Source organism: Hydra viridissima, unplaced genomic scaffold (assembly GCF_058129835.1).
Source record: "Hydra viridissima isolate aposymbiotic clone 2 unplaced genomic scaffold, HvirCarnegie_v1 scaffold_17, whole genome shotgun sequence".
NCBI classification, from domain to species: domain Eukaryota; kingdom Metazoa; phylum Cnidaria; class Hydrozoa; order Anthoathecata; family Hydridae; genus Hydra; species Hydra viridissima.
Window position 1 is genome coordinate 1,916,769 of NW_028324316.1, and position 11,606 is coordinate 1,928,374.

The 11,606-nt window shown below is 31.9% G+C and overlaps 1 protein-coding gene and 1 pseudogene across 1 annotated transcript; one reads left to right on the forward strand and one right to left on the reverse strand.

The window, feature by feature from the left end:
• The first annotated feature begins 2,783 nt into the window (after nucleotides 1-2,783).
• LOC149877017 (uncharacterized) lies at nucleotides 2,784-4,698 on the forward strand (annotated as a pseudogene).
• Nucleotides 4,699-5,361: 663 nt separating this feature from the next.
• Nucleotides 5,362-7,277, reverse strand: LOC145186935 (uncharacterized). Its single transcript, XM_080063239.2, has one exon. It carries the CDS (start codon nucleotides 7,275-7,277, stop codon nucleotides 5,487-5,489), a length of 1,791 nt encoding a protein of 596 aa, XP_079919365.2. The 3' UTR covers nucleotides 5,362-5,486.
• Nucleotides 7,278-11,606: the final 4,329 nt, after the last annotated feature.

Below are 11,606 nucleotides of genomic sequence, written 5' to 3' on the forward strand. Positions count from 1 at the left end.
AAAAAAGAACACCTGAAAAACTAAACAATTCTTGCTATTGGTTTTCCTATGCAAAGCATGAGTAAACAAATAACAATTTCACCAATTAAACCCATTTCAGAAGGTAAAAAATATCAAGATGTAAATTAAAGTATATATGTATGTATGTGTGTATGTATATTGTATATATATATACATATATATATATATGTGTGTGTGTGTGTGTGTGTGTGTGTGTGTGTGTGTGTGTGTGTGTGTGTGTGTGTGTGTGTGTGTGTGTGTGTGTGTGTGTGTGTGTGTGTGTGTGTGTGTGTGTGTGTGTGTGTGTGTGTGTGTGTGTTACATGTGTATTTACAAGAAGAAAAAAATTGAATGCTAAGATCTGATAAAAGTGTTAAATACTATAAAAACTCATCTAAATTTGAAACGAACAAAAAATTATTTCCACTCTCAGATAATTAGATTACGTGTTTTTAATAGTATAAACAAATCAGTATATTTAAGAACGTTAATTTACTTAGTAAAGCGCAACCTTAAACTTTTTGATATAATTTTTATCATATTTGAATAAATTCTTTTATGCAACTAAGATATGCTTATTATGATTTTAGTTTTAGAAAGAGTTTAAAATGTTGATTTATGTGGAAACATACATAAATAATCACTCAACAAACTAAAAAATTTCGTTGATACGCACCGTAGCATTATTGGGATTTGAATTCTTTTAAGTTACCAATGTACTTGCGTATAATAAATTGTTGCTTATGAACGACCGTTTATGTATAGCTCTTCACGGAAGAAGCGTCCATCAGCAAGGCTATAAAGGGTGGGCTACCCCTCTCGTTTCAGAACTGAATCTATAGTGTGTGTAGTCATAGACCAGATTGCAATCGGTAGCGCAAAAACGCCCGTCTTTAAGCTTGCCTGGCACGTATAAATAACTCACAAGAGAAACCTTAACTGTCTTATTGACGTCTTTTGGTTTCACAAATATCAATCTGGTTGAATTGTCGTTGAGGAAAACTAGTAATGATGGTATTGATTTAAACCCTTCAGCTGATCTTTCCGAAGAACCATGTGGTGCCAAAGTTATCTTCTTAGCATGCTAGAGCCAAAAAGTCTCTCAGCAATATTGCGATTGAAACGCTCAACTAATCCTTGCTCGCGATGGCTTCCAGCAGCTGCTACCTGCACTTGAAGCACCGTGAAACTTGCGGGCTTGATCTAACAGAAGCAGATTTAGCTATGTCAGATAACCCCGCTTGCATATGCGAGTGATTGTATCTGCGGTTTGCCGTGATTTTTCTTGTAAGTGGCTCCGCTTATTTGTAACAGCTTGCCACTTTGATAACTTCCAGAGTATATTTGTATGTGCGCCGAATGGCTTTATCATGATCAGATTGAGCAAGCCCAATCGGTGGACCGCATTTGGCTTACTTTTACCAACCATAGGCCTAGTTATGTCGTGAAGGGCTGGCAAATAGATCTTCCAATCGGGCTGCTTTCTCAACCATTTATGAGCAGCATTATCTGAATCTTTCGCGGCTATCGCGAGTTTCTTGATGGTGGGCTCACCACGCCAAAACCCTTTTAGGCTATAATATATTGAAGATAGTCTCTTATCCATCGCATATGATGAATCTGGTGAGACTCTAACAAGAAGTTGGTAAATAAGCTTGCTTTTTTACATTGTGAAGCGGCACCCCATTCATTTCACAAATATTTTAGCAAATATATCTCATACTTCATATGTTCTAATAAATATTTCTCGATACGTCTTTAATGTCTATACCGGGACTTGGGTTTGAACCTCAGATTGCTAGCATGTGAGGCAAATGCATAAACCGTTAGACCACTATGCTTCCTAAAAACAAATCAGAATCTGTAGAGTTTGATGACGATGGAGACTCTGGAAAAAAGGAGCTGTGCGAGCCCACATAACAACAGCAAGCTCTGGCGACCTACCGAGAGACAACTAGTTGCTTTCGGTAAGGACCCTCTCAAATATTAATCTTATTCATTTGGTCTACCACGCCGGTAACTGTCTCACTCTCTTCATAGCAACAGTCTTTATTCAAAGCTATCACTAACACTATCGCAGCCTATACTATCAAGATCGACATCAAATTCAGTGCAGCTACAACCAACACACGGTTAGCCTTAACTAAATTTAGGTTTTCCGAATTGTGTCCAAATTAATTTCAACGTTTTCTGAAAGAGTATATTTTACTGATCACTATGTATATAGTCCACCAAATCAGAAAACTCTATTAAGTAATTATGGCATTTTAAAGATTTTTTCGCGCCTTTTTTTAGCGCCTTTTTTGTCTTTTACAACTATCTTTAATCCGCCATTTTTTCTGCCACAAATTTAACTGCAAAAGACAATCATAGAACAAAAATTGTTTCAAAAAATGTTAAGATTCGGTAAATCACATCCTCAGACTATTTTAGATCATCAAAAGAATAGAGAAAAAGTCTTTTTTGTGGTCGCAAATGTCATATGAAAATAAATAGCCGAAGCCATAAAATTTCTAAATTTCAGAGCTGTTTTTCGGATTATAACATTGCTGATGATCGATACCCTACTGGATTGTGTCCAAGGTTGGTATTCTTAATGATTTTTAACTAAATAAGTATATATAAAAAGTATATATGTCATAAACGTAAAACCATTTACATAACTGGAAAATTGGATACCTTGTTGAGCTCAAAGAAATATGATTTGATAAATGAATCAAATCTCATTTTGCTTGATACTAGCATATCTCTCTCTTTTTAAGGTGTAGGGGTATAGTTGAAAGAACAAATGTTGTTGATCTCAGGCAGAAAATTAATTTTGACATTGACTGGTCAAAGATGACTATCCCGGCTAAAACACGAAATGGGTAAAATATTATTTTTTTTGTATATCTGTTGTAAAGAAATATAAAATTATAATTTTTTATATAATTTCAGGAAACTAAAAACTTGCAGCTGTGAAATATGCAAAATCGCAAGAACGCAGGGAAGGATACCCAAGAAAAAATCTGGTATAAAGAGTTTTAAAACGTCAGCTATTAGTCCGCGGTGTAGTTCTTGTCTGACTAAAGTTAAAAGAGGATTGCATCATAAATACAATTCTACAACGCTCAGGTAGAAAACGTTTTTATAACTTTGATTATTTGACTGTGAAAGATTGTATACCATGTTCTATAGAAAACAAGTTCGTAAATGTAATTTTTTTTTTCAGAAATAACATATCAGCTGCATCCGGATATCAAGGTATTAGAAAAACCGTATTAATTTGCGTTACTAATAGAGAGATGAGTGAGAGAAATGTTATGAATAATAAATTAAAAATATAATTTTAATTTAAAAAAACCATTGTTAGCTTTTGAACCAATAACCTTTTTAACAATGTAAAGTTGTCAAAACCTTTTTCATTCAGTCTGCATAGTTTTGTAACTTATTTAGATGTCAAGGAGCAAATGGCTTCTCAAGTTATTAAAGAAAAGCTATGTATAGAAAGTGGCAACACCATTTCATTGAAGACAGGAGGTAGTAAACTGAAACTATCTATTGGATCTGAGAATACTCCAAAAATCTTCTTTATATTCAGAATTCTCTTTCCTTAAGTAACCATCAAATGATAAAACTTGCTAATATGATAAGGTAAGATAACAATACAAATGCAAATTTAACTCTGCTCAATAAAATGATGCAATATTTGGAGTAAAACTTATTATATAAAAAAATTAGTAATTACAGAGTTGTTGAAAAACGAAGAAACGCTGTAGAACCTGGACTGAAAGACTGTGTCTCTGATTTGGACAGTTATCTTCTCCCATTATTTACCGAAGAAAATATTTTATTTGAATTTAAAAACAAAGATAAAACTCTTACTCTTTTTGTTAAACTACTCCTGGATCTTAAATGTGTTGATTCTAAGAATCAGTTGCTAAAAATTGCTGTTGATGGGGAAGTGGTTTTATCAAATTTTTTTTAAATATAGTTAATCTCAATGAAACTTTTGAAAATTACGGCAAAGTTGAAATAGATTACCTGAAAACAAAATTGGGAGCAGCTTGCAGGTCTTTATATAAAGATGGTCTAAAAAAAATGTTTAAAGACTCGTCAGTAAATGCTTCATTTCTTCTTCTGGTAGCTCCAGAAATCCCAGAAAGATATTTAAACATTAAAATATTATTTCAAAAATTAAATCTTGAAAAGGTTGAGCACATTGTGGTATGGGACATAAAACTTAATCAAATTCTGACAGTTATATCTCCAAGTAGCAGTTCAATTCATCCCTATTATGTATGTGAGTGGGATAGAAGAGAAGCTTGGACAAATGCTCCATACAGAACTTTCGAGAGCTGTCAAAACAACTATACAAAATTCAAAGAATCTGGTTCAAAACCTAAGTGTGCACAACATTTTAAGAATTGTATAAACCCTGTATTAGTACATGGAAACCCCTCTGAATTTCTTGTAAATAGACTTGTTTTACCGGAGCTTCATTTAATGGAGGGAACTGTCAACCATGTAATGGATAATATGGAGCGGATTTGGTCGGAAATGAATATGAAGAAGATTTACGAACAGTTGCAAATTATTAAGACTGGTCAGCATAGAGGAAAATTTAATGGAAATTCCTCTCGAAAAATTTTTAAAAAGTGGGAAGTCTTTAATGATAAGTTGCCAATTAAACTTAAGGGGGCACAACCCCATAAATAAAAAAATCTTTAATTTTGATATTTAAATAATTTTTTCTATTTATTAAGTAAATTCATAATAAAATTAAGATTAAAAAAAAAAAAAAAAATTAAAAAAAAAGAAAGGGTTGCCCTGTGGGCCAATTTTTAGGGGGCAAAAACTTAAAAATTGACCATTTTGTGGCAAAAATATTTCAAAATGCAGAAGGTCAGATAGAATAAAATTTGGTATTTAACTAGCTTGATGTTAGAGGTATGCAATGAACCTCAAAAACTTAACAACTTACTTATTCCTTGGGGTCGTGCTTTATTTGTTTGAAGGATACAAAAAAAATGATATTTTTATCCCCCATAATGACCGAAAAATTGTTATATTTTATTTTTAACACATATATTCTTATAATTTTGAGGTTTATTGCACAACCTTGTACATAATAAACAATCTGTCAAAATATGAGAAGTTTTAATCAAACCGTTTTTGAAATATCTTTGTCACAGTCAGGTAAAGTTAGGAAAATGTGGAAATCTTAAAAAAAAAGGTTTAAAAAAAAAAATTATGTTAACTTTATTGTTAATAATAATTATATTTATCTGGAGCCTTTTTATCTATTAAGTATTGCACTGTAGACTATATTCAAAAAATAGATGTACTTTATTTATCAAAAGTCTTATATAATAACCCTTTTCTACTTGCGAATGAATAAAAAGCTAAAATGGTAAAAAAAATTTACTTTTCCCTGTTAAATGCCATGTTCATATAAACTGCAAGTATTACAAAACAAGTATGATAAAACTAATTTGATATAAACATTAAAAACTTCCTGCTCCATATGACAAACCCTCATTATTTTTATTTTCACTTCCCTTACTCTTTTTTGCTCCACGCAGAAACTTGCGACGCATGCTATACTTCTCACCATTCTTTCGACTTGCATTTTTTAATCGTGAACAATTTCTGTCTTTGCAACCAAGCTCAGTGTAGCTGCCTCTATCCATCTGCATTTTATCATATATTTTTAATGTGGCTAAATTTCCAATATTAAAATGAGCAACTGCATCATAAGCAGCAATATCCAACTGTACTAGTTTTACAAATGTATCTTTTGGAACACGATTCCATATTGTTGCATTGAAAGACTCATTTTGATTCTGAGTTTTGCCATGGAGGCATTTGCTGAGTAAATTTTCATCTTGTAAAACTATAAAGATTGGTTTAACAAACTTTATAACACTCATGGGTAGTCCTGGTCCTGGTTTATAATTTTGGGTATTATTCAACTTGTCAAGATGATATTGACACCATGTACCTGGCTCCTTTGGACAAAATGTGTGATAATTATGTTCTTTTGATGATGCCACATGAAAAAGTGCAGCCATCATAGCAATCTGCATTCCTTTTAGATTTCCTATATTTGAACGTATTGCAATACCATAATAGTTTTGCAGCTTATCAATAACAGCATCAGTTAACTTTCCTTCCCCTCCTAGTCCCTTCTCTCTCTTTTTTAATTCACGTAATCGTGTTCCAACGCGCTTCTGGACATGGCCAATACATTCTTGTTTAACCGCTTTTGTGCCATCATAAACATTTTCAATAGACAAAAAACTTTTTGAATCCCCATCCCCATAAAAGTCAGTGTATCGCATTTTATTTAATTCTATAGATCGATTAAAAATTTTTTCTGTGCCTACCAATTCCATTGATGGTGCAGATCCATGATGATTGTTTGTACAAGTATGGTCTGCTATAAAACTTACATATTTCTCTACGTTTAAATGTTTCCATATTCTGTCATTAATACAAGCCTGGCAATATTTACTCATTACCTCAATATCTAGTACTCGACCTGTGTCAATAAAAATTGCTGCAACAATACCGTTATTTGAACTAAATCCACGCCGCTGCCAAGTACCATCAACAGATACACCTGCATCACATAATATACCTGCTTGACTATCTAAATGAGGCAAAATAGATTGCTGCTGTCTGACGATTGGATCTAGTTTTTTCAATGTTCGTATTTCTTTAACAGCTTGATGCATTATATTTTTGGCAACTTTTTTGATTACAACTTGATAATTAGAAGCAATATTATTGTAACTTTTTTCTGTCATAGGGGGAGGATGATTTAGTAATGTAAGAAATAGTTTCAAAGATTGATAACCTTTTCCTATTCTACGCATACTGTAAAACATTCTACTATTAATGTCGAAACTTTTTGTTTTTGATCTTTTTATGGAAGTCCAGAACAATTTAAACCAACCACACATAGTACACTTCAATTCAAGTTCAAAAGCAATTCCTAATTTCTGCTTTTGATTAAGCTTTACTGAATCATGTGAACACTCTGGGCACAAAAGAATCTTAAAAGTTTCAGCTAACAATTCCATATCAACTATTCGGTTGCCTGTAATGTTTTTTGAACAGCAGTTATCAACAACTTTAACCATTGAACCGTTTAACTTTGTATAAGAAACTGTTGTTGCTATGTTTTCTTTATTTGAAACTTTAGAGTTTTCAGTAAAATTTTTAGAGTCTTGGTTACCATAAAACTTCCTACTTTTATGTCTTTTAGATCGAAACTTACAAGATGATTCCATTTCAATTTGCAAATATTTTTCAACTTTTTAGTTATACTAGTTACATAAGAGCCATTGTCTGAGAAATGTAGGCAAAATAAGCAAATTTTGGAAGTGATGCCTTCAAATTGTACTCATTTTTAGATATTTTGTAAAAGACAATCAAAGTAGGCCACTGGTAATTTTTTTTTCTAAAATTTTTATTGATTTCGGAGATATTGGGTCCCAAAATTTGGCCCGTTTTGAGAAAACTTTGCGCATTGAGTGCAATTGCTACTTTGAGTAGTTTTAGCAACATGAATATGGCAGAAACATTTCTTTTTAATTTTTTTACTAATCTGGGTAGGTTTCTACAGTAAAAGTAAAAATTCAACAAGATTACATTTTCAGTTGTCTAGAAATCGTAGTCCGAAACCACAACATTTGAAATTTTACCCTAACTTTGAGCTCTAATATCTCTTAAGGCCAATACTTGTACGTAGTTTTTTTTAGGTGTTTTTGAAAGACACTAAGACATACATTAACTTTTTGGAACAGAAACCATGTGCATGCAAGGACCTGGGAAGAAGTAACCTGCCAAAAATCACTTTTTGCGTTCAACGCGCTTTGATAGATTAACCATAACAACCGTGGCCTTAGGTCCACCATGAACAGTATAAGTTATTTATTTTCCTTAAATATGCATCTTCAAATATCTGAAAAAAAATCTATGTGCTCGAGTGATAAAAAGCCTATAGATGTCCTAGAAGTAGCCTTATTTTGCCAATTTTTTAACTAAAAAAATACCCTAGCAACGGTATAGATATACTTAGCAACGGATACTTTACAGCCTTATTAATTAGTACTGCTATTAAAAATTTTAACATGATACTTTTTTATAAAGGAACTGTACAAGAGAACTTGAAAAAAAAATGTTTTTTTAATTTTATCAATGAAAGAAAGAACCATTAAACTTCAAGATCGTTTTTTCCGTTTAAAACTGATGGGAAATACAGTTTTCTAAGAATTAAGAAAAATATATAATAAATTTATTAAAGGCCGATCTGAATTTCAACGTTGTCAATATCGTCTTTTTAGAGTGATTAATCACCTCTTTCATTAGTTGGTGTTGTTGCATCAATCTTACAAACAACGTCAAGAGACGAACATTGGAGAATATTTTCTTTGGTTGGCTACTTGAAGCAGTTCTTTTCAGGTGTAACAGACAATTCCATACAAGAAACATATATTCCATTATCATTGACCTAATGGTTGAGGTAAAGTAACGTCTAATCATTGCTGCTTCCTAAATATTCCTTGAAATTAGTTAATATGGTTAATAAACCAATAATTTTGTAATAGATCTCAATACACAAAAATACAATAGTATAGTGTTAAAACTTCTTACATTTTTAATTATTGCAGGATACCATTGCATAAAGTATGAAACAATAATCCAATCACCAATTTGAAAATCAGCTGCTAACTCCTTTGCAATCAACTGAATATCGTTGTTTAAATCATCTTCGTTTTCAGATGCATCTTTCATATCAACAGTTTCATCAATCATATCATCAGTTAAGTTGACCTCTTCACAAAAAGTGATTGCCAACCTTCCTGTTCTTTTTTGCTTACTCCATCTAAAAAATTACACTTGAAGGATAAAGGAAATTGCTAAATGTTTATCTCAAGTCCCAAAAAAAGAAAAAAATCACATTTTTTAGCATAATCACTTTGGGTATTTGTAAATATACAAGTTCATTTACTTGCCTACAGAATAATGATCGAGTTTGTTGAGTTGTCACATATTCACTTGGCTTTAAACTTGTACTCAGCTGCTGGTGAACTTGCTTTATCTAAAAGAACAGTGGACTTGCTCTAAATGCTTCACACAAAGAGCTAGCCGCTTTTTTTGATTCTTTGATAGTTTCATCTGAAATGATTGTTCTATCTGGAACATATATGTCATCAGCAGGAAAGCAAGACTTTATTGGTGTTGGAGCTGGTTCTAACATGTCAATATTGTTACCTGTAGAAATATTTTTTAGGTGGCTGAAGCAAAATACGGCTCCAACAGGAAGTGATAAATTCTTTTCACTATAAGCAGCAAGGGTGTTCAAAGGGACGGATCTAATTTTTGGTGCTTTTTTACCGATTTGAAATTCATGTATTGGGTGTTGACAACTGTTTGTCTGCTTCCAGCCAATACCAAAAGAAAAACAATGGTACGCACATAATGAGTAATAGCGTAAAAGATAAGCTTGTAGCCGGCTATCAATCAAGGTTTTTTCATTCACTGGTTTCTCGGTAGTAGCTATAAAACAGTAACGTTAGATTTTCCACCTATGGAGTTAGAAATCCTGTTTCTTTTAATAAAAAAGCAAATAATGCTCTAATATTATTCATACCTTTAAAGCTTGTAAATGATTAGTTATGTCAGCAGTTAATTCATTAACTTAAAAGATTCCATCTTTGTTCCAACACTTAAAAGGACCATAAGAAGTCTTCTCTTTATTAAAATATATGCATTTCTCATAAGGACTGACTTTATTCTTGCTCTCTGACATGTTTTGTTTATTGTTAATTATTTATTGACTAATATTAAAAAAATGCAGTTTTTGCTAACAAATTTTAATTCTTCTACTGAAAACTACTGAAAAAAATTTATGTCATGTAACTCAAGCAATGCTCTACCTGATATAATATATTATATTAGATAGAACATTGTATTTATTTATATATACTTTTTATTTGTTTTTTTTTTTAAGTGCGATATGTATTTATCTCAAGTTCTCTTGTACAGTTCTTTTATAAAAAAGTATCATGTTAAAATTTTTAATAGCAGTACTAATTAATAAGGCTGTAAAGTATCCGTTGCTAAGTATATCTATACCGTTGCTAGGGTATTTTTTTAGTTAAAAAATTGGCAAAATAAGGCTACTTCTAGGACATCTATAGGCTTTTTATCACTCGAGCACATAGATTTTTTTTCAGATATTTGAAGATGCATATTTAAGGAAAATAAATAACTTATACTGTTCATGGTGGACCTAAGGCCACGGTTGTTATGGTTAATCTATCAAAGCGCGTTGAACGCAAAAAGTGATTTTTGGCAGGTTACTTCTTCCCAGGTCCTTGCATGCACATGGTTTCTGTTCCAAAAAGTTAATGTATGTCTTAGTGTCTTTCAAAAACACCTAAAAAAAACTACGTACAAGTATTGGCCTTAAGAGATATTAGAGCTCAAAGTTAGGGTAAAATTTCAAATGTTGTGGTTTCGGACTACGATTTCTAGACAACTGAAAATGTAATCTTGTTGAATTTTTACTTTTACTGTAGAAACCTACCCAGATTAGTAAAAAAATTAAAAAGAAATGTTTCTGCCATATTCATGTTGCTAAAACTACTCAAAGTAGCAATTGCACTCAATGCGCAAAGTTTTCTCAAAACGGGCCAAATTTTGGGACCCAATATCTCCAAAATCAATAAAAATTTTAGAAAAAAAAATTACCAGTGGCCTACTTTGATTGTCTTTTACAAAATATCTAAAAATGAGTGCAATTTGAAGACATCACTTCCAGACTTTGCCTACATTTCTCAGACAATAGCTCATAAATATACAAAGCAATAAAAAGAATTACGTCGTTGTACAAACAAAAAGCCTTCTGTACAAACAAAAAGACATCTGTACAAACAAAAAGCCAAAATCAACTTTGAAAAAAGGGCTTATAAAGATGAAAAACAACATTTAAAAACGGTTGCTATGCGCGTTGCTAGGGTAATTTAAATAATGAACATCTAAATAAATGAAATTTTGACAAATATCAGCATAGATAGCAAAAATTTAAAAATCAGCAATAGTTTTTACGATAAATTTGAGTTAAAATAAGTGTATTTTTGAAAAATTAATTTTTTCAATAATTTACACTTTTTTAAATGGGTTGTGCCCCCTTAAGTCTTTTGGAGAATGCTTAAGGTTGTTAAATTTAGTTGTTGAGTCTTGCTTTGGATCCGGACTTGATGAAAACTTTCAAACTAATATCGAAAATTTAAAAGCTTGCTATAAAAATTTGATGTTGGAACATGGTATTACTTTAACACCAAAATTTCATATCCTGTTCAATCATGTATCTGAATTCTGTAAAACAAAAAAAATGGGCCTTGGAGTTTATTCGGAGCAGTCAGGAGAAAGTGTTCACTACCTCTTTAAAACTGCCTCGTGGAACCGGTACAAGGTGTCCGCAAATAATTCTAATTATGGACATAATTTAGTAAGGGCATTAAGTTCTTATAATGGAAAACATCTTGTTTCTCTTGGACATGTTGATCTAAATGTTGATATTTTTTAGTGATTCAATTCAAGAAGAAATA

Bases quoted from the DNA above. Each gene is read 5' to 3' on its own strand.
- LOC145186935 (XM_080063239.2), bottom strand. From the start codon at position 7,277: ATGGAATCATCTTGTAAGTTTCGATCTAAAAGACATAAAAGTAGGAAG.